The sequence below is a fragment of the Hyperolius riggenbachi genome, chromosome 8 (genome assembly GCF_040937935.1).
Source record: "Hyperolius riggenbachi isolate aHypRig1 chromosome 8, aHypRig1.pri, whole genome shotgun sequence".
Classification (NCBI taxonomy): domain Eukaryota; kingdom Metazoa; phylum Chordata; class Amphibia; order Anura; family Hyperoliidae; genus Hyperolius; species Hyperolius riggenbachi.
This window is the reverse complement of record NC_090653.1, coordinates 282550813-282574957: the sequence shown is the minus strand read 5'-3', so window position 1 is coordinate 282574957 and position 24145 is coordinate 282550813. Positions and strand designations below refer to the sequence as shown.

At 45.9% G+C, this 24145-nt stretch overlaps 1 protein-coding gene across 2 annotated transcripts in view; it reads left to right on the top strand.

Annotated features, from left to right (window-relative positions):
• Positions 1-24145, top strand: part of DAB2IP (DAB2 interacting protein) — a 974997-nt gene that overhangs the window by 14391 nt on the left and 936461 nt on the right. The window contains exons 1-2 of one of the 2 annotated variants that reach the window (XM_068249024.1): positions 9893-9979; positions 10485-10605. In XM_068249024.1, the coding sequence (XP_068105125.1) occupies positions 10503-10605 (103 nt within the window). In that variant the 5' untranslated portion in view covers positions 9893-9979; positions 10485-10502. Of the gene's footprint in view, positions 1-9892; positions 9980-10484; positions 10606-24145 lie in introns of those variants that run through there. The other variant, XM_068249025.1, reaches the window with a different exon arrangement.

The following is a 24145-nucleotide window of genomic DNA, read 5'->3' as shown; positions in this document are numbered from 1 at the left end:
CACAGGAGACCAGGGTTCCAATCTCAGCTCTTCCTGTTCAGTAAGGCAGCTCCTATTTAGTAAGGAGTCCTTAGGCAAGGCTCTGTAACACCGCAGGATGTCCTATTGCGCGCACCCATAAAAGCACTATATGAATGTTAGTATTATTATTCTAATACTAGTGTTGGTGTTCGTATTCGGCATTATGTGGTTCGTCAATCTGAACACACACATTCAGAATCAGAATCTTTATTTTCGCCAAGCACGAATGGGACGTGCCCGGAATTGGGTTTGGCACATAGAGGGGTGCTGATACATGAAATAGTTACAGTTACAGGACAGGACATGCAGTAGGAACAGAACATTATATAGCATTTATACAGAGGGAGACAATGTGGCATAAGTAACCACACCAAAACAAAGCAAATAACCAAAAAATACACTTAAGCTGGAGCATCGTCTATATGCAGAGTGCCTCAGTGCGGGCATGATATTTGGGGTGGGGATGGGCATTTCCATGGAGAGAGTTCAGAAAGTTGACAGCCGAGGGAAAGAAACTGTTCTTATGTCTTGAGGTCCTGGTGAAGATGGATCGGATGCCTTCGTCTCGAGGGGAGCTGACTAAAGAAGCGGTAGCCCGTGTGTGAGGGGTCGTTGGTGATCTTTAAAGCTCTGGAGTTCAGCCTAAAGTGGTAGAGGAGGTCTAGAGTGGGAAGAGGTCTCCCGATGATCTTCTTCGCTGATCTAATGACCCTCTGCAGTTTGAGCCTGTCGCTGGCGGAGGAGCTGGCGTACCACACCAGGATGGACGAGCATCGGACAGATTCGATTGTGGCGGAGTAGAAGTTTGTCAGAAGCTTTTGGGCAATACCGAACGTTTTCAGTTGTCGGAGAAAGAAAAGCCTCTGTTGGGCTTTCCTCTGTGTTGAGGCAGTGTTGGCTTTCCACCTCAGGTCATTGGAGATAATTGTGCCCAGAAGGCGGACACTGGGGACTCTTTCTACTTCCACACATTCAGCACGGAACAGCAGAACGGAGTGCTGAATGTGTGTATTCAGGCTGTGAACCATATCCTCCTACAGGCAGGGGTACTTCCTGCTCCAGGCTGAGATCCTTCCTGCTCCAGGCAGGGGTACTTCCTGCTGCAGACTGGGATACTTCCTCCTTCAGGCTGGGATACTTCCTCCTTCAGGCTGGGATACTTCCTGCTCCAGGCTGGGATACTTCCTGCTCCAGGCTGGGATACTTCCTGCTCCAGGCTGGGATACTTCCTCCTCCAGGCTGGGATACTTCCTCCTCCAGGCTGGGATACTTCCTGCTCCAGGCTGGGATACTTCCTGCTCCAGGCTGGGATACTTCCTCCTCCAGGCTGGGATACTTCCTCCTCCAGGCTGGGATACTTCCTGCTCCAGGCTGGGATACTTCCTGCTCCAGGCTGGGATACTTCCTGCTCCAGGCTGGGATACTTCCTCCTCCAGGCTGGGATACTTCCTGCTCCAGGCTGGGATACTTCCTGCTCCAGGCTGGGATACTTCCTGCTCCAGGCTGGGATACTTCCTGCTCCAGGCTGGGATACTTCCTCCTCCAGGCTGGGATACTTCCACCTCCAGGCTGGAATACTTCCTGCACAGGCTAGAATACTTCCACCTTCAGGCTGGGATACTTCCTGCTTCAGGCTGGGATACTTCCTGCTCCAGGCTGGGATAATTCCTCCTTCAGTCAGAGGTACTTCCTGCTTCAGGCTGGGATACTTCCTGCTTCAGGCTGGGATACTTCCTGCTCCAGGCAGGGATACTACCTGCTCCAGGCTGGGGTATTTCCTGCTCCAGGCTGGGGTATTTCCTGCTCCAGGCTGGGATACTTCCTGCTCCAGGCTGGGATACTTCCTGCTCCAGGCTGGGATACTTCCTCCTCCAGGCTGGGATACTTACTCCTCCAGGCTGGGATACTTACTCCTCCAGGCTGGGATACTTCCTGCTCCAGGCAGGGATACTTCCTGCTCCAGGCAGGGATACTTCCTGCTCCAGGCAGGGATACTTCCTGCTCCAGGCAGGGATACTTCCTGCTCCAAGCTGGGATACTTCCTGCTTCATGCTGGGATACTTCCTGCTTCATGCTGGGATACTTCCTGCTTCATGCTGGGATACTTCCTGCTCCTGGCAGGGATACTTCCTCCTTCAGGCAGGGATACTTCCTCCTTCAGGCTGGGATACGTCCTCCTTCAGGCTGTAATACTTCCTCCTCCAGGCTGGGGTGCTTTAACCTTCTGTCTGGGAAAGATGGACAATGTAAAAGTTGGGTTATGTAAGAAAAAACAGATAATTAGTGCAGGAAAAAGGGAAGAGAAATGAAATGGAAATGAAATTAGGTTACTTTTTGCTGGCAGATGACTTGTTGGTGGCCGTGCTGTGTAGTCTCCTTAGATTGTGATCTCCAGGTTTCTCCTTAGTGTGGCATGCCCTCCTGGGCATCAGGGCTGTGGAGTTGGAGTCGAGGAGTCGGAGCAGTTTTAGGTACGTGGAGTCGGTGGATTCATACACTGAGGAAATGGATAATTTTTGTACCGACTCCACAGCGCTCCTGTGCATCCTCTCACTCTGTAATCCCAATAAACCAGGATTTATTTCTACATAACTATCAGTGTTGCGGTTCAGAGATTGCTGAGCGGGTTAAAATAAATGTTATGTTTGCATAATTGGAGCCCCAGAGGGTTTGAGAGGATGAAGGTTGTTTTGCGCAGTTGAGCGGTCGCTCTTGCACTTGTCAGAACTCATTACCTCCGTATTATGAGGAGGATAACATTGCACAAGCCCATAATTGCTGCAGAGCCACATTACACTTCTTCAGCCCCAGGTAGACATTATCTGTCATTGTCCTGCGGTGCAGAGAAGCTTGTCTGATGAGGGCTGCCGAGGAAGAGGGCTAGAAAGCTCAAATGTCCACTTAGGCCTTATCTGCTGTTATGGGTGGAGAGCAGAGCCTTATTATCACCATACAGAGGTCCACCCAAGCCTGATCTGCTGTTATTGGTGTAGAGCAGAGCCTTATTATCACCATACAGAGGTCCACCCAAGCCTGATCTGCTGATATGGGTGGAGAGCAGAGCCTAAAGGGGCCCATACACTGCTCGATTTTAGCCATATATTGATCGATTCTATGGAATCGATCGGAAATCAATTCTATCAAATCTACTAATCGATCAATTTGATCTGACAGGATGGAAAATCTAGGTCGATCTGCTGCTGGCAGCAGATCGATGGCCTGTAGAGTTGCACTTGCATTGGATCTAATGATCCAATAATGCATTAATGCTAGGTACACACCATACAATCTTCTGTTAGATTTTCTGTTAAGGTTCATACACACCTACCATCTGTCCAACTATCTGCTAAACTTGTCTGTTAAGCCCCATACAACTTTTGTTGTGAAAAAAGTTAAAACAACTAAAAAAAAGTATTTTGCTTTATTCAAACAGCTGATAAGACTGATAACAAGTCAATCCAGCTGTTGGATTGACTTCTTATGAGTCTTATCAGCTTTTTGAACAGTGGCAAAATACTTTTTTTATTTGTTTCAACTTGTTTCACAACAAAAGCTGTTTGACAATTTTGCTGCATAAAAGACCGCTGTTGAGTGCGTGTATGGGGCTTAGAAAAGTTTGGCAGATGGTTTGGATAGATACTAGTTGGTAGGTGTGTATAAACCATTACAGAAAATAATCTAACAGTAAATATAACAGAAAAATCGAACGGAAAATTGTATGGTGTGTACTAGGCATTAGATAGATTTCCAATAGATTTCATTCTGAAATCTATTGGAAATCTGTTTCTAGTGCGTGGCACACATTAGACAGATTCCTGTCAGATTCCACTTGATAGGCATTTGACAGAAATCTATCTGATAGTCAAATCTGCTGCAAATCTATAAGTGTATGGCCACCTTTATTACCACCATGCAGAGTTCCACCCAAGCCTGATCTGTTGATATGGGTGGAGAGCCTTATTATGATCATAGAGAAGTCACCCTGTTAAGGTAGCCATACACTGGTCGATTTGCCATCAGATGCGCCCTCTACTGTTCAAACTTCCTGCCGGGCAGGAAGAAGTGAAGACCCGGAGACCAGCGCGGACACGGAGCAGCGGTGACCAGGGGTAGTCGCGCCGGCGGAGCAGGTAATGTATTGCTGCTCTATTGCGTCGGTCGTCGGGCACTTGAACGCCGCTAGCGATGCGCTCCCTACCCGCGGGCGATCGACGGTAATTTTCCGCACGGAGCGATCGACGGGATCAGACGAAATAGATCGAAATTCGGCGTGTAGCGGGAACGATGTGACAGCAGATTCGATCCCAGTGATCTGGCGGGAATCAGCCTAGTGTATGGCCAGCTTTACAGGTGCAGTAAATGTTCAGAGGGAAGCACATGTTTTTGGGTGGTGGTTACAGAGTTATGCTTGGAATACATGGGTATTCTCTTATCTTCTGCTCCTTTTTCTTATCTTTTTTTCAATTCACTTCAATGACAAATCGAGCAGCAAAACGATCGACCGGTGATCCGACATGTCGGAATTTATCTTTTCATTACAAAACCCTCTTTAACATTACTGCCCTAACTAAAACGCTGCATCCCTGCCGCTGTAATCTAACGAAATCCCCCCTAACTCCCCTGGGGACAATCCGGGCAGCGCTTCCGTGAGAGGCAGAGCTATGAGCTGCAGCCCTGCCTCTCAGCGCATCTGTCAGCGCCGCATCGCCGCCTCAGCCCGCCCCTCTCAGTCTTCCTTCACTGAGAGGGGCGGGGGAGAGGCGGAGATCCGCTGCTGATAGACGCACAAGGAGGCAGAGCTATGAGCTGCAGCCCTGCCTCTCAGCGCATCTGTCAGCGCCGCATGGCCGCCTCAGCCCGCCCCTCTGTCTTCCTTCACTGAGAGGGGCGGGGGAGAGGCGGAGATCCGCTGCTGATAGACGCACAAGGAGGCAGAGCTGCAGCTGAAAGCTCTGCCTCCTACAGCAGCAAAATCCACGACCAAGAATGTCGTGGATTTTGCGGGGGAGAGGGAGTTAGGGGGGATTTCAGCCGCAGGGATTTAGTTAGGGCAGTAATGTTAAAGAGGATTTTATAATAAAAGCTGATTTTTAGGAGACTTCAGTGTTCCTTATTATCCTGATAGTTTGATGTTTTACTTGTAGGTATACAGAGAACCAAGAAAAGATATACCGCTCGACTCACAAAACGGAGACAGTGCTGGAACTAGGGCTGCCCAGCCCGGACTCAATGATAGGTAAAGGAGATCCGCACAATGTCTCAACAATCCATAAGTTTATTCAGGACGTATCCCATGCACATAAAAAAGAAGTACTCCGACTGACATGTTTCGAACCTACATGGTTCTTAATCATAGCCATTTTTTATGGTTCCTATTCACAAGGTTTTATAGAGGATGGTGGGCAAAACCAGGGGGAATGTCAGACTGGCCACGCCCAAAATGGGTGTGACCCAAGCCTGCATCCTCTAGAATGGCTACCACATCAGCCTTTACACTATTTGCATGCAAATTTAAAACAATTATTAAAAATACCAAATAATGAATAAAAACCCCAAACAACACACCACACTCAGGGTTGAAGGCAAAAGACACAGCTAGAAATAGTTGGATACTAACCAACCTACATCCTGATGACTCCAGAGGTCAGCCGGATAACAAAACTTAAGTACAATGATAGCTATCCGGTCACCAAGGCTAAATCCCACCTGGCATTCAAACCAAGGGGAGCCCTGGTCCCCAATCGGAAAATCCACAAGGCTTCTCTCTTCCGAATCAAGGCCAGTAAATCTCCCCCCCTTTTAGGCAGGAATACCCTCTCAATGCCCTGAAAACGAAAACCGGACATGTTGCCCCCATGTGCCAGACGAAAATGTTTCGCCACATTTGAAATACTATTTGTGAGCCAACCGGCCCCCAAATAATGTTCAGCAATGCGAGCTTTAAGAGCCCTGGTAGTACAGCCTACATACTGAACAGAACAGATATCACAAGTAATCAAGTATATGACATTTTTGGTATCACAATTTATGAAATGTTTGATGGGGGAAACATGTCCATTAGAGAGGGAAACTATAGTGCGGGTTTTGGTGTGCGCAAAACAATAGTGACAAGATGCCCCCCCACATCTAAAGGATCCTTTAACAGCCAGCCAAGTTGGAGGTCTCAAGGGGGATTTAAATAAGCTAGGTGACAGAAGGCTTCCCAAAGTGGGCGCCCTTCTACTTGCAAAGCCAACTCCCTCTCGGAGAAAAGGCTGTAGGTCCCCATCCCCCTCCAAAATGGGCAAGTACTTCTTCACAATATTCGTCACCTGATGAAATTCCACACTATAAGTTGTGACGAAAACGGGTTTTTCATTACCCCTCCTCCTATTGGATCCGCCCTGTCTAATAAACTGTTCCCTAGGGGTAGTATTAGCTCTAGCTCTTGCTTTATTTATATTCCATTTTGGATACCCCCTCGCCAGTAAACGCTGCTCTACTGTATCAAATTCTTGGCTCAAACTGTCTACATCCGAGCAATTCCGCCTGGCCCGAATAAATTCACCGACAGGAATTGCTCGGACCGTATGGGAGGGGTGACAACTATTGGCCCGCAAGATGGAGTTGCCAGCACAAGACTTTCTGAAGGTCCTGGTGTGGACAACCCCACTGTTTCCATCTCCCCATAAGGTCAGGTCCAGATAATTTATACTAACCTGCTGCCACTCATGGGTAAACTTAAGATTACACTTATTGTTATTCAGCTGGGCAACAAAAGCATCAGCCTCAGTTCGATCAGTTTCCCAGACAATCAAAATATCGTCTATAAATCTCCCGTACCACGCAACCCCCGTCTTCGGGCGCCCCCCATCTCCAAAAATGTGGAACTCCTCCCACCACCCCATGTAGAGATTAGCCAGGGATGGGGAGAACTTCGCCCCCATGGAGGCCCCACACCCCTGGAGATAGAAGGCGCCGTCAAACATAAAGTAATTGCGGGCCAGGAGATATTCCACAGCAGTACAGAGAAATAAACGGAGATCCGAAGGATAGTCCGAGTATCTCTCTAGATGATATTGAAGTGACGTGAGAGCCAAATGATGGGGGATACAAGAGTAGAGGGATTTGACATCTATTGTCAGCCAGCTGTAACTATTCTCCCAAGTTAAATTTTCCATGCTGGCTAGCAGATGCTTAGAATCCCTAAGATATCCAGGCAACCTCTTGACTAGGGGCTGCAATAGAGAATCTACCCAATCGCTCAGGCGCTCACCCAGAGAGCCGATCCCAGCAACAATGGGCCTGCCCTCCGGGCGAGCGCCCGGCTTATGGATCTTAGGAAGATGGTGGAACACTGGAACAATGGGGGATTGGACCCCTAAATACTCCACCAGTCTCCGATCCAAAACCCCCAGACTCTCACCATACCTCAACAGGCCAAACAGTTGTTTCTGAAACTCAACTGTGGGGTCTCCAGAAAGTCGAGTGTATGTACCAGGATCTTCTATTTGTCTTAGGGCCTCTGCTTGGTAATCTGACCTGTTGAGGATGACCACTGCCCCCCCCTTGTCCGCATTCCGTATGATAACATTGGTGTTATCTTGCAAACTCTTTATGGCCAGAGATTCTGCTTTGGTTAAATTATGCCTCACTTTATGGTCTCTCTGCTCTGCCAACTTAACTAATTCCTGTTCTACTAGCTCTTGGAACATATCAACAGACGGGGTTCGGGCTGTAAAGGGGTAGAAGTCTGGGTTTCTGATCTTCACAGGCTGTACATCATTCACGGAAACTAACCCTGTGCCCTCAGACATCAAGAAATCAAGTGTCGATCTGGCACATACATCTTGGAAGTTTCCTATGTCAGGTAAACCAGCCTCGGATTGCAGAAACCTTTCACTCTGATTCTCCCCGGAAGTTCTAAAATGTTTCCTTAACAATAATGATCTAATGAATCTGTTGGTATCTAAAAGAGTGTCAAAAATATTAAAATGATGGACCGGAGAGAAGGACAGACCCTTGGCCAATACACTAAGTTCTGCTTCTGAAAAGACATAATCAGATAAATTGACTACATTGGTGGGGACAGGGACCCCACAAAAACCTGTACTAGAGCTGTGCTTGTATTTGATATTGTGTCTTAGCCCTGCCCTACGGGTTCTCCTCCTCTGCCCCCTCTCTTGGGGTGTCTCTTGGGCCTCCGGTAATATGTCGGGGGGTTTCGTGTGTTTTTTGAAGAAAAATTGTGTGTCAAATTAGACTGCACATGCATGGAGGGAATTTTCTGGGTGGCCATTGAGGGAAGAGAAATGGATCCTGATTGCAAGGCGCTAGCTTCGACATCTGGTGCAGCCCCAGAATTTACGGGACGAGAATCCTCCGGAAAGCTAACTTTTCTCCTATTTCTCGAGCGTGACCTCCTAGAACCCACGCCAGGAGATCTCAATGTGCTCTGCCAACGTCCCCACTCATAAACCATGTTAAGTTTATAATCCTCCGTGTCCCGCAAATACTTAATTCTTTTATTTTCAGTAATCATAGCCTCTAATTGTGCTATATTGGCACACATTTTACTATGCAACTCATCATACTGTTGAAGTGTATTGGACTTAGCAATGGTCAGATTTAACTCTGTAATTTTTAACTTAATGTCTACCAATTTCTCTTCTTCATACTTAATGATCAGTCTCATGAGACTAAGAGAACAATCCGTGAGTATAGCATTCCACTCCACAACAAATTCTTCACTGTATACAGTTGTTGGAATCTTCTTGACTCTCAAGCCACGTGGAATGATGTTTTCTGCCACGTACTGCTTGAGAGTCGATAAGTCCCACCAAATTCTAACCTCTTTTCCCAACATGTCCTCTAGTTGTAGAAAGGCAGTCCTCAAACCCACATCAGACCTAACCAAATCTGTATTTGATTTCTTCGAAAAGACAGCTGCAAACTTGTCATATCGATCTGGGCTAGAGTTTAGGTCTTGCATGGGAATGATGTGCCCCTCATACTGATGTTGGCCATCTTGGAGGGCTTGTATGGCTTCTTCTAAAGGATTAAGGTCTAACCCCCCACTAAGACCAAAATCCAGATTAGTGGAATCAGTGGGATTATCAGGCCATTCCCCTACACGGAAGTCCTCGTCACCAGTAGTGATCTGTTTGGGAGCAGGGCCAGAACCCGAACCCGATATATTAGGACAGTTAAAGTCAGAGATAACATGGCATGTGTCAGAGGCAGAGATCGGGAAATGCATGGAGAGTCTCTTTACCTTTTCAGATGCTCTGATACCGCGATCCAGATCCTCCATTAGACCTTTGACCAGATCCCGACAGTATGGCCGAGCATCACTGGTCACTACCGAGGAGGATGCCTGTTCAAACCCAGATGTGGCAGCTAACTGTTGTTTGGGACGTGCACCCAAATCCTGGATCGGCGGTTTTGCGTGATAGGTCCCAATAGAGCGTCTCCGGCTGGCGTCCAGTATCACTGCTGGTTCAGCGCGTCTCACTTCCGCCTTCCTGTCGCAGCTACTCCGGGACGTCAGGTCACGCTCAAGCTCACTTACTCCTGGTGCATCACTCCCTGCGCTCCGCAAGTTGGTTCCTTGTTGCGCATTCACTCCCTTAACCTCAGGTAACGGCAAGGTGGGTAAATCTTTACGAGTACTATGCTGCTCTGTTGTCAATGTCATTTGTTTGTTCGAAACCTTGGGATCATGATCCATCTTGTTTCTGGTGATGTATTTGTACATGTCTTTACCTTGGGTGGTTTGACTTCTAAGGGTGCGTTGCTCTTTGGACGCCATAAAACAAAGAGTACTCAGAATCAAATTGTAGTTAAATGGGTGCCCTTGGATCGTCGTGAGGAGCCGGTATGGACAAAACTCCAGAGAACCAAGAAAAGATATACCGCTCGACTCACAAAACGGAGACAGTGCTGGAACTAGGGCTGCCCAGCCCGGACTCAATGATAGGTAAAGGAGATCCGCACAATGTCTCAACAATCCATAAGTTTATTCAGGACGTATCCCATGCACATAAAAAAGAAGTACTCCGACTGACATGTTTCGAACCTACATGGTTCTTAATCATAGCCATTTTTTATGGTTCCTATTCACAAGGTTTTATAGAGGATGGTGGGCAAAACCAGGGGGAATGTCAGACTGGCCACGCCCAAAATGGGTGTGACCCAAGCCTGCATCCTCTAGAATGGCTACCACATCAGCCTTTACACTATTTGCATGCAAATTTAAAACAATTATTAAAAATACCAAAAAATGGCTATGATTAAGAACCATGTAGGTTCGAAACATGTCAGTCGGAGTACTTCTTTTTTATGTGCATGGGATACGTCCTGAATAAACTTATGGATTGTTGAGACATTGTGCGGATCTCCTTTACCTATCATTAGGTATACAGAGGTTGGTTAGCGTGTTCATCTTGTGAGATATGTGACCTCTGATTCTCTGTGTCTTCCAGGTCCTCCCTCTACTCCCCATGGAGGAGAGGCGGTCGCGGTGCAGGAGACTGCAGAGGACGATTAGCGCTCCGCTGGGAAGGGAGGAGCCTGACCTCGCTCCAGACATTCTGTTCCAGCAAGGTGAGTGTAGAAGCCTCCTCCCCCATTACTTCACCTCTGGTGTGACTTTATATGTTATTTGTGTTTGGAAATGTATTCATAAAGTTGCAGTTAGCTCACACAGATGAATACATTGTAGGTCTGTTCTACTAAATTTCCTGGCTGGAGAATATAACAGACTATAAGCCAGGTACAAAAACCTGACCTGATTTGTTACACAGTCTGCCATTAAAGGGGCACTATGGTGAAAAACTAAGTACAGCATAGTCCTGTTATCTGGAACTGAGGCAACTGGAAGTCTCAATTAACTGGTATGCCTGAGGGTATAATGGGAGCCTCCAGTGTCATCGTCTAAGCTTTCTGTAGCTCTGAGCAGCTTTCCGGCATCCTCCGCGCAGTCTATCGATGTATCACATGACATGACGCGAGTCAGGTGACACATGCCTGGAGCCGTGCTCGGAGGACACCGGAATGTCACTAGGAGCTTCAGGATTGTTACAAGATGGCACTGGAGGTTTGGTGAGTATTTTATGCTTAACTGGGAAGGGGGGGGGGGTGGGTGTTGTGCTCTGTCAGCTGATTGCTCAATCAAGCGGCAAGCACATGTATACAGCATTAAGCCATCCCCACTGGTTGCTGGCGTTGGATAGTGGGGACTTCGCTGTATTATGCTCTGAAACTTGTTGCGACCGGGTTTGGATTAGCCCATCTCCTCGTGGGGTTAAAAGTTTCACAGTTGGTAGATTATAATACCTACTGTAAGTGGCGGGTACATGTACATAGGAAGAAAAAAAAAAAGTAGGGTGCAGGCTTGCTGATCTGTTCCCTCCTTTGAACCCACCATTTCCTCCTCTTTAGGAAGTGATTGGGATGAGGAAGCGGCAGGAATGGGAGAGGGATATGAAGAAACATCATGGCAAGCCTGCCTCTTGTACAGTTTACTGTATAACGCTTCCAAACACACTGGAATCGCGGTGGCAATCGCTCTGGGGATCGCTGCTTAGAGTGTTTGTGTGATTTCGAAGCGCAGCAGCCATTCAATTTAGGTTGGAGTTCTGCCTTAGGTAGCGGCCTCTGTTGCTGAATGCTGTATTGTGACGTTTCTGTTCCCAGCCATCCGCTTAGCCCTGTCCCTTCCCTACGAGGTAATCTATGTAAATGTATGCGGAATTCATGCAAACGTTTTGTTCTGCTGAATTCGCCGTCAGGTAATTTCCGCTCGGATTAAAAGAGGGGAAGCGATTTCTGCTGGAAGGAATGATCCGGGAAGAATATGTTCTGTACGGGTGCGTTAAATTGTTATTGATGTATATGGAAATTGTCTACGCCTTCCATTGATTGCACAAATCGTTGTACTTATATTTACATTCCTGTTTCTGGGGCGGAATGAAAGATGACTTTAGCAATAAGGTGACCAGAGACAGATCCGGTCATGTGAGGATGTAACTACTGGAAATTCTCCAATCACGTCACTCTCATTATCGCCGCTGATTAGTGGTTCAGCGGATCCGCTTCTTCTGTTTCTCCGCCTCTCATTGGTTGCGTGCCGCAGCACAGATGAATATCGTGATTTGCCATTCATTCCCAAACTCAGAAAGATATATCGAATTTAAACCGAAATCGCGATCACCAAGATCACAATTTTGGAATCGTCACAGCAACAATTTCTGTGATGACGTTATTCCCACATTAGGGAATTTTGAATTGGGGAAGTTTGAAGAAGCGGCTTTAAACTTACCCCAAGTCCCGGCGTGTGCGGCCTGCAGCATCGGTAGTGTTAAACATACCTTTTTAGTCCAACGCTGTCCGTCCTCTCTTGCCGTCTGCTGGCTCTTGTACTCTGCATACTTCCTGGTTCCTGTATGTCACATGACATACAGGAAGTATGCCGTGCATTAGAGCCTGCAGGAGGCAAAGTGGATAGAGGGGCATCACTGGACTCATGCTGGAAAGTATATCCAGCACTGCCGCAGCTTGGGGGACAAAGGAGACACAGAGAGAGACCCAGAGGGGACACAAAGACACAGAGGATGCACAAAGAGAGACGGGGACAGAGGCACACAAAGGAGGGGAAAAACAAAAGTTTGCTTTCCTAAAACAGAAAGAATTTGCGATAATTCAGGTTGGAGTGAGCTTGAGATGTCTCCCAGGCACCACTGCTGAATATATGCAAATTAACCATTGTACCCTTAGAAGCTAAACACACCTCCAGAACCGCTGGAATGCAATGATGTGTCAGCTTGTTAATTTGTACAGAGCCATAATAATCCAACATGCATACAGACTGTTTCGGATTGTTTGATCCTCATTAGTGCATGGCATGGATTCATTTGGCTCTAATTTGGCTCAAATAGCAATATCCTAGAAAGGAGGGGAACAATGCTTGATTTGAAGGAAATCATGAATGAAATCGAAATCGTGATTTTGGACAGAAATCGCTCAATTCAATTTTTTTCCTAAAATCGTTCAGGCCTAGCATGCTTGTTACATAGACTTTTTTTTTTTTTTTTTTGATGCATGATTTGTTAGATCCAATAAAAATAACCATAATTTTCCCATTATTGTAATAATTATTAATTTATAGCGCACCAACATATTCTGTGGCGCTGTACAGAGTAAGAAACAAACATTGGGTACACAATAATAGACAGTGGTATACACAAAATATAGACAATGGTACGTAAAACAGAATTGGCAGATTTAGTAATTACAGTGACCAGGCTGTGGAGTTGGAGTTGGAGTCGGGGCAATTTTGGGAACCCGGAGTTGGAGTCGGAGTCGTTGATTTCATAAACTAAGGAGTTGGGGGTCGGATGATTTTTGTACAAAATCCACAGCCCTGTTAAATATTAGACTAAGGAGTCGGAGTCGAGGAGTCGGAGTCTGAGCCATTTTGGGTACCCGGAGTCGGAGTCGTGGTTTCATAAACTGATGAGTCGGAGTTGGAGTTGAAGATTTTTGTCCCGACTCCACAACGATGACAGTGACAAATGTAACACGATAATCAACATTTATAACAAATTCCAAGACACAAAAGGGTTAGAGAGTCCTGCCCTTGTGAGCTGAGAGGAGCAGCAGAGGAAAAGCGAGAAGAGAGATGAATGAGACCAGCAGGTGAGTTCAGTACAGATTAGAGAGATGCCAGTCAGTTACCTGCTAGCCCACCATTCAAGAAAATGATGGGTGATGCAGAGCAAATCTTCTACAATGATTTCTTATGGCGGTGTTGGCACTGGTGGTGCTTGTAGTCCACGATTGGCATTGTGTTCAGTGAGCGCCACCTGTAGGATCTTCTACAATGATTTCTTATGGCGGTGTTGACACTGGTGCTTGTAGTCCACGTTTGGCATTGTGTTCAGTGCGCGCCACCTGTAGGATCTTCTACAATGATTTCTTATGGCGGTGTTGGCACTGGTGGTGCTTGTAGTCCACGATTGGCATTGTGTTCAGTGAGCGCCACCTGTAGGATCTTCTACAATGATTTCTTATGGCGGTGTTGGCACTGGTGGTGCTTGTAGTCCACGATTGGCATTGTGTTCAGTGAGCGCCACCTGTAGGATCTTCTACAATGATTTCTTATGGCGGTGTTGACACTGGTGGTGCTTGTAGTCCACGTTTGATTGGCATTGTGTTCAGTGCGCGCCACCTGTAGGATCTTCTACAATGATTTCCTATGGCGGTGTTGACACTGGTGGTGCTTGTAGTCCACGTTTGATTGGCATTGTGTTCAGTGCGCGCCACCTGTAGGATCTTCTACAATGATTTCTTATGGCGGTGTTGACACTGGTGGTGCTTGTAGTCCACGTTTGATTGGCATTGTGTTCAGTGCGCGCCACCTGTAGGATCTTCTACAATGATTTCCTATGGCGGTGTTGACACTGGTGGTGCTTGTAGTCCACGTTTGATTGGCATTGTGTTCAGTGCACGCCACCTGTAGGATCTTCTACAATGATTTCCTATGGCGGTGTTGACACTGGTGCTTGTAGTCCACGTTTGATTGGCATTGTGTTCAGTGCACGCCACCTGTAGGATCTTCTACAATGATTTCCTATGGCGGTGTTGACACTGGTGCTTGTAGTCCACGTTTGATTGCCATTGTTTTCAGTGCGCGCCACCTGTAGGATCTTCTACAATGATTTCTTATGGCGGTGTTGACACTGGTGCTTGTAGTCCACGTTTGATTGGCATTGTGTTCAGTGCGCGCCACCTGTAGGATCTTCTACAATGATTTCCTATGGCGGTGTTGACACTGGTGCTTGTAGTCCACGTTTGATTGACATTGTGTTCAGTGCGCGCCACCTGTAGGATGTTTCGTCCGTCTCACAGTTGTACCATGGTAATTTTCCTATGGAAAATAAACATGCCAAATGGACACTAAACTAGAGCTGCAGTGATGGGAAAAGTCAACAGCTCACTACTAAAGCAGCAGGGTCAGTCATACTATGCCAGAAAAAAGACAAAACACATATACAAATAGATAACTACTACTTACATAACAGATGTATTGTGCTGTTCACGGTTTGATTTCAGTGAATTTAATATAGTAACTAAAGAGAATTCTGTTCCTAGCATGTGCCGTCTTGATTTCCTCTGGCAGAAGCCAATCCTGATGTCATTTCCACCCTTACTCCTAGATTCTGCACTGTCATAGCTAGCTTACTTTGTAAACACGTGAGCACAGCAAATCATTTTTCATCAGCTTCACACTGAACTGCCCTCAGCCAATCAGAGAGGAGCAGGAATGTGGGAGGGTAGATAACAAGCTTCCTCCTTGTCCGCAATGTACCAAATAGAGCTATTCAGACTGAGATAAGATTTATTACAGCAGAAACATTTCTAAGTAGATTGGAGTGCTTGCAATGCAGGGTAAGGTTCCAGGCTACATAATGAACACAGTGCAGTGGGTAAACAGAATTTGATTTTGTGTCTGACAATCCCTCTTTAACCACTTTGTCCTACGTCCAGGAGGCCATGTGCGCTCCCGCGAGCTCCTGTGGCCGATCGATCGTTAGCCCAGGAATCAATGAATCGGGCCATGGTGCCCGATCACTGATTCCTCTCCCCCGCAGAAAAAGCGACAGCGTCTCTCGGAAGCCTTGCTTTTTCTGCCTTCAACGTCCCCCTACCTCCCTCTAAGCGTACATGTTACACTTAGAGTGACGTCATGTAAACAAACCTAAGGTTGCCATCTTGTGGCCAAAAAGTAAAACTACATGTACATAAATAAACAAAACATATATTTACATTAAAAAAAATACTACTGTATTTACATCCCACCCTCCCAAAAATACCCAAATAAAATGTAATAATAAAAAAAAATTACAATAAAAAAACAACAAATATTTACCTAAGGGTCTAAACTTTTTAAATATCTATGTAAAGATGAAAAATTTCTAGTTTTTTTTTATTTATTTTTTTATTATAAGCTTGTAAATAGTGATGGATGCAAAATGGGGAAAAAAATGCACTTTCATCTCCAAATAAAATATTGTCGCCATGCATTGTGATAGGGACATAATTTAAACGGTGTAATAACCGGGACAAATGGGCAAATACAATACGTGGGTTTTAATTATGGAGGCATGTATTATTTTAAAACTATAATGGCCGAAAACTGAGAAATAATTAATATTTTCTGTCTTTTTCTTATTCTTCCTGTTAAAATGCATTTACAGTAAGGTAGCTCTTAGCAAAATGTACCACCCAAACAAAAGCCTAATTGGTGGCGGAAAAAACAAGATATAGATCAGTTCATTGTGATAAGTAGCGATAAAATTATTGGCGAATGAATGGGAGGTGAGCATTGCTCGGATGCATAAAGTGAAAACGACTGAGGGCTGAAGTGGTTAAGGACCGACCGTGGAAATGACCGTTTGCAGTTAATCCCTAGACACGGTGAACGCCCGCGTTACAGCGAGCCAACACTGGAGAGTGTCACGTAATGTCACCGGTAATGCTATAATAATAACAGATGACAGATATCGGCAGAAAAGAAAAAATAAAATTTTTCTCTAGAAGACTCGGAGAGGCGGTAATCTCAGGAGGCATCACCGGCGCCGGTTACTGTGACCTGATAAAGAAAATTACCTTTATAGCTACTCACATCTGCAATTCTCATCTTCACAGCCAGAGCTCTGCAGAGAGATGGTACTTCAGACATTAACCTGTTGCTGGATTGTCTGCCAACCAACCAGGGGATGTCTTCTTGCATGCGGAGTTTAGCGCCAGGGCTGTGGAGTCGGAGTCGAGGAGTCGGAGCAATTTTGGGTACCTGGAGTCAGTCTCGGTGGTCTCAATAAACTGAAGAGTCGGAGTTGGATGATTGATTTTTGTACCAACTCCACAGTGCTGATAAGAATTATTGGTATGGTAGGGGTGTCTTGACACCCTGGAGAAAAGACACAGGAAACACAAAAAGAATGGGAGCCCAATAGCATAATATGTTTTAGTATAAGGTCTATAAGTGGTATAATGAAAACTAATCACAAAGGCCGGTTGCAGAGGAGCAACCGACCACAAGAAGCAGGTGGAGACCATAAACTTGACTCCACTCGGGGTGGTGCAGCCAGACCTGGTGGCGGTCGCCCGCTTAGGAAAATCGACAGTTGTCCCCTGTGGTGTGAACCGCATGCGGTCTGCCTAAACCCCTCCAACAGGATAAGTCGGGGGGAATATAAGCACAATATGGGTGATAGAGGTGCCCTGATGTGTATAAAATTCTTTAAAAACAAATAAAAACGAAAGAAAGGGAGGTAGCTTACCTCAAATAACAAAACCTTTGTAACAACAAAAGATTTTTATTATTAAGCACAGGCAACGCGTTTCACGGGTCTAAGCACGCTTCCTCAGGCCAATAACAGCCAGGCTCCCTATGCTAATGAGGTTTTTCCACTTAGTGCTTGTCATGTGACCTTTACCTAGTCTCTGATAGGCAGCAGTTGACTAAAGCCTTATAGAAGTAAGAACTGAAGGAGCAGAGTGTTCTGTACATGCAGATAGGCACCCAGTATAACAAGTTGGAACTCTTTACTGAAGAAAAACATGCAGAGTTAGATCATACACCACCATCAGGAAATGCAGCTTACTTAGAACAGTAAGGAAAACTGAGAGAATGAATACAGGAAAACAAAATACCATAGAGATCACTGCAGCACGTTTCGTTTTACGGTGGCATCTTGTGGTTGCTTTACTACTGCAGTTTAGCTAATAATGTTGTTAAACCTCTAACAAGAACCATGTCATCAGGCAGGGAGCAGGAATGACTCTCTTGGTTGGCAGTGTGGGGTTGAGGCTGTACAGAAACGTGTTCTCCCCGCCATGGAGTCCTGTCTATGATAAAGCGCTGGTTAGCGCGAAACAATTGTCGACCTTACCACCTACTCTGTCTACTGCCAGCTACTTTGGAGCGGTGATGTATATTTAGATCTACATCTGCAAATGTCTGTATGTGCTAAACTCCTGGAATAAATGAAGCTTCTGTATTTGGTGCCCACGGATGTTTTTTTCTTGTTGATGCAACTTATCTGGTAACTGTCACCGTGGAGGCACATTAATAGAAGCCATCCGGTTGAGTGAATAAGTCATCCCAGCAGTGATATATTGTGTGCGAGGTAGCCATTCTTTTCTTGTTGATCGTTTGAATACAGACACGTGTTCTGTTGCTGTGTAAGGGGGAGGAGGGCCGATGGAGTGGCACGTGAGGAACGTCACAGAGCGGCAGTTGTCAGCAGGGAGAACAATTGCCCACTTCTGAGGGAGCGGCTGTTCACACGCCAGATTCTTGGCAGAGGCGGCCATTATCGGCCGCCTTGGCCAAGTTTTAAAGAGAACCCGAGGTGGGTTTGAAGAATATTATCTGCATACAGAGGCTGGATCTGCCTATACAGCCCAGCCTCTGTTGCTATCCCAAACCCCCATAAGGTCCCCCTGCACTCTGCAATCCCTCATAAATCACAGCCACGCTGCTGACAAACAGCTTGTCAGAGCTGGCTGTGTTTATCTCTGTAGTGTCAGTCTGCTGCTGAACTCCAGTCCCCGCCTGCATCCCTTCCCTCCCTGCTGATTGGAGGGAAGGGACAGGGGCAGGGACCGGAGCTATGCAGGAGGCGGGGGAGCAGCTGAGACTGACACTACAGATGTAAACACAGGCTCACAGCACGGCTGTGATTTATGAGGGATTGCAGAGTGCAGGGGGACCTTAGTGGGGTTTGGGATAGCAACAGAGGCTGGGCTGTATAGGCAGAACCAGCCTCTGTATGCAGATAACATTCTTTAAACACACCTCGGGTTCTCTTTAAAGGAAACTTAAAAGACAACTATCAAAGTTTACTAAAATCCTAAATGCCAGTAATTTTCGAGTACATTTCCAGTAATTACTATCAAATACCAATACAAAGACTTTTTTTTCATCTTTTCATGTTTTGTGTGAAGAAAATAACCTTTACAGAGAACAGTTTTCTCTATGGGCATTACTATAGAGCAGTGTTTCTCAACATTTTATTGGTATGTACCCCTTCTAAAACCCTGTATTCACCAAGTACCCCCTAGCAAAGTAACCATTATCACAAGTACCTCTTGACAAATATAGATTTAATCGTAGTACATGATAATTGATTGTAAACAATTTCCAAGCATTTGCTATTGCTTTTAATTAGATAAAACACTAATTTGGTGTTTTTTTTAAATAAGATTTATCATTTTCTAAAACTCTTAATTTGGTCAAGTATATCAAGCCCAAGTACCCCCTGGAACCATCAGAAGTACCCCCTGGGGTAGGCGTACCACACGTTGAGAACCTAGGCTCTAGAGGACTGTGCCCAGCATATTCAGCATACAGAAACAGTACTCACTGGCTGTAATACTGTGAGTAAAATGTGTTCAGAATGATAGAAAGCAGAAATATAGCTTCAAATGTGTGTAAATAATCATCAGCTGCAGCTCTGCATGCCTGATCCTGCTGTGTGTCTGCCTCGCAGTGTAAAGTAAACAGTTTACAGCCAGGGAGATCTCATTCTGAATGGGGGAGAGAGGGGGGGGGGGCATCCAAGTAAGGAAAAAGTACAGGTCCTTCTTGGAGCACCTGGCTAGTTTTGGCGAGCACCCGACTGTCATCGGCTCACTTCCTCCTCTGCTTTAAGCAAAAAAGCTCCGGGCCTACATTCTGTCATGTTGCCCAACCCGGCTACCTTTTCATGCCACCCGGCTACTTTTTCTTGCCACCCGGATAGAAAAAATTTCTAGGGAGAACGCTGTAAGCTCCCAACTGTCCCTCTTTTGGGACTCTTGGGGAATGCAATCCCTCTGTCCCTTTTTTCTTCCCCATTTGTCCCTCTTTCAGGACTCCTGTACAGATCTATGTCAATAGATGTATTTTTCTACTGAAAAAAATGTTTGACTCTAAACTTAATTACCATCAATTTAATTCAACATTTCTTGTTTTCAAAAAGTACTGATGATAGAAAGGACCAGCATGGGTTGAATGGTAAAACTACATCATTTGATTCTGAATTCTTTGTGATATGCATGGCAAAGGGGTGTGGTGGGGGGCGTGGTTAGAGGTGTGGCATTGGCGTGTCTTAAAGGAGTTCTTTGGCGAAAAAAGTAGGCAGTTAAAAAATGTGACAGATGACAGGTTTTGGACCAGTCCATCTTTTAAGGGGGATTCTCAGGGCTTTCTTTGTTTTCAACAGCATTTCCTGAGCAACCGTTGCAAAATTTAACTGACATAATAGTGTTCAAGTGATTAGGGAGGCCGGCTGGTATCTTGCTATTTTGGCAGTTAAACTGTTGTTCAGGAAATGCTGTTGAAAACAAAGAAAGCCCTAAGAATCCCCCTTAAAAAGATGGACTGGCCCAAAACCTGTCATCTGTCACATTTTTTAACTGCCTACTTTTTTTGCGAAAGAACCCCTTTAAAAGTGTCCCCTCTTTCTTATCTCAAAAAGTTGGGAGGTAAGTGAAGGTACAGTGAGTAGATAAATGCAGAGAGCGGGATAGACAGTGATAGGAAGGGAGGGAATAAAGGGAGAGAGTTGAGAAGGGAGGGGGAGAGGTAAAGTTACCCATAGCCACCTAGCAGTCAGCGGAGAGAAGTTTCCAATGTAATCACCATTATTATCGTGCGCTCTTCTTACTGAGCTCAGAATGTATCTCGTCCGGCGGCTTCCATTTCTTCCTGTCCTGCCATTACTCCCCCCCGAAGGATCGTCCGTATCTCGCCGGCCTCATGTCACAGCTCCGTGTCTGCTTAATCCCTTCCTATGAGTTCTGCTGCTATAAATCCCTAATCTCAGGCGGGGAGGAGAAGCTGTGCGCAGCCGGGAGTCGTCCTCCCCAAACTCTGACAATCTAGGAATTCGTTCAGAGGCCTGGGGACAGCTTATACGACGTCCCCAGATAATGAGATCCTTCCCCACGCTAAAGCTGGAGGCCGCCTTGCAAAATGTCCGAAGTTAAAGGGTCACTCCACCCAGAGCTGATATTATGTTGTTGTTTTGTGGATTCTGGAAAATTGACACCAACTATTTGATCTCGTTGTAACTGCTAAGTCTGAAAGGGAACCTTAACCGAGAGGGTTATGGATGTTTCCTTTTAAACAATACCAGTTGCCTGGCAGTCCTGCTGATCTCTTTGGCTGCAGTAGTGGCTGAATCACACACCTGAAGCAAGCATGCAGCTAATCCAGTCTGACTTCAGTCAGAGCACCTGATCTGCATGTTTGTTGAGGGGCTGTGGCTGAAAGTATTAGAGACACAGGATCAGCAGGAGAGTCAGGCAACTGGTATTATTTTAAAAGGAAAAATCCATATCCTTCTCAGTTTAGGTTCCCTTTAAGGTGGTCATACACCATACAATTAAAAGATCTAATTTTACACCAATTCGATAAATACGATCAGTTGTCCCGAAATATCGAACGTTTTTTTTTAGTTTTTTTGATCAATAAATCCGATTGAATTTCTCTTTTTTTATTATTATTATTTTATTGAGATAAGACATGTTTGAAAATTCAGACCGATTTTATCAAGAATTGTATGGTGTGTGATGGATTGCGAAATTGTATTCAACCAGAAAAAAATTGTATGTAACTTATTCAGTACATTTTTCTCTCAGTTTTTCTAACCAACTAGTTTATTTGGAGTTCACAATCTTTTATCCCCAAATGACGGCAATCTGGAAAATACGTGTGTGGTGCCTCGAATATTCTGATCAAAACTTCAGATCAGAAAATTGGTTAGGAACGCTTGAATCGAATAAAAAAACTAAACAAAATTGCATGGTGTGTGGCCACCTTTGTGCTAGGTACACACCATACCATTTTCTGGCAGATTTACCTGCTAGATCGATTTTTTTTTGCCTACATGTCTGATCTAAATTTCGATTGATTTTACGATCGGTTTCCATAGAAGAGAAAGAAAATTGATTGAAATTCAGATCGGACGCGTTGAAAAAAATCGATCTGGCAGGTAAATCTGCCAGAAAATCGTATGGTGTGTACCTAGCATTAGGGATTCCCACAAGAAATTCTGAGGACCGAGGTACTTCTGGCAGTTTCCTGTATGTGATCCTTGCTGCATTGTGGGAAATAGCTTTTTACAGCTGTTTCCAACTGCCAAAAAAGCATGCAGCAGCTACATTACCTGCCAATAGTAAAAATGTCACCATGTAATAACTCCGAATGTAAATCAGGGATTTAAAAGATTTTACATTGAGCAAACACTGACTAAATCATTTATACATAATTATTGTAAAAATGAAGCACTTTTTTTATTACATTATTTTCACTGGAGTTCCTCTTTACAACAAGTGAGATGTTTGATATTTTATCTCCAGCCTGGAGTTGTTGGTAATTAACAAATAGCCATTTGTGAGGTTATAGAAGGGATAACAGGCAGATTTGCGCAGAGATTAGCAGTGGTTCTATGGGCAGCCCCTCCCCTCTGTGATAACAGGCAGAATTGCGCAGAGATAAGCTGTGGCTCTGTGGGCAGCCCCTCCCCTCTGTGATAACAGGCAGGATTGCGCAGAGATGAGCTGTGGCTCTGTGTGCAGCCCCTCCCCTCTGTGATAACATGCAGAATTGCGCAGAGATAAGCTGTGGCTCTGTGTGCGGCCCCTCCCCTCTGTGATAACAGGCAGAATTGCACAGAGATGAGCTGTGGTTCTATGGGTGGCCCCTCCCCTCTGTGATAACAGGCAGAATTGCCCAGAGATAAGCTGTGGCTTTGTGGGTGGCCTCTCCCCTCAGTGATAACAGGCAGAATTGCACAGAGATGAGCTGTGGTTCTATGGGTGGCCCCTCCCCTCTGTGATAACAGGCAGAATTGCCCAGAGATAAGCTGTGGCTCTGTGTGCGGCCCCTCCCCTCTGTGATAACAGGCAGAATTGCACAGAGATGAGCTGTGGTTCTATGGGTGGCCCCTCCCCTCTGTGATAACAGGCAGAATTGCCCAGAGATAAGCTGTGGCTCTGTGTGCGGCCCCTCCCCTCTGTGATAACAGGCAGAATTGCACAGAGATGAGCTGTGGTTCTATGGGTGGCCCCTCCCCTCTGTGATAACAGGCAGAATTGCACAGAGATGAGCTGTGGCTCTGTGTGCGGCCCCTCCCCTTTGTGATAACAGGCAGAATTGCACAGAGATGAGCTGTGGTTCTATGGGTGGCCCCTCCCCTCTGTGATAACAGGCAGAATCGCACAGAGATGAGCTGTGGTTCTATGGGTGGCCCCTCCCCTCTGTGATAACAGGCAGAATTGCACAGAAATGAGCTGTGGTTCTATGGGCAGCCCCTCCCCTCTGTGATAACAGGCAGAATTGCACAGAGATGAGCTGTGGTTCTATGGGTGGCCCCTCCCCTCTGTGATAACAGGCAGAATTGCGCAGAGATAAGCTGTGGCTCTGTGTGCAGCCCCTCCCCTCTGTGATAAAATGCAGAATTGCACAGAGATGAGCTGTGGCTCTGTGTGCGGCCCCTCCCCTCAGTGATAACAGGCAGAATTGCGCAGAGATAAGCTGTGGCTCTGTGTGCAGCCCCTCCCCTCTGTGATAACATGCAGAATTGCGCAGAGATGAGCTGTGGCTCTATGGGTGGCCCCTCCCCTCTGTGATAACAGGCAGAATTGCGCAGAGATGAGCTGTGGCTCTGTGGGTGGCCCCTCCCCTCTGTGATAATATCAGGCAGGATACAGGATAAATTGGACAAGTGAATAGAGTGAGAGCTGTGCACTGCTTTTCATGTTCTATTTGGCAGATGGTTATATAATGACATTAGGCAGCGGCGGCGGTGTTAGCAGCTGACCTTTCCAGCAATGCTTCTCTGGATTTGGGTTAATTAACGTCCTTCTCTGAGAAATGTGAAGAACTGCAAATTGTTTGAAAGGCTTTTCAGTCTCCTCCAGAAGATCTTCGCCTTCCACTGGAAGATCGCTATTCTGCACCTTCCACCGCTTTCACAGATCTATTCACAACTTCCACCCACATGGAAAAAAGCCTTCACAGACGAGGCACCGCAAGCACGCTGGCACAGAGGAACGACTACATGTCCCAGCAGGGGGCAGCATTCACCAA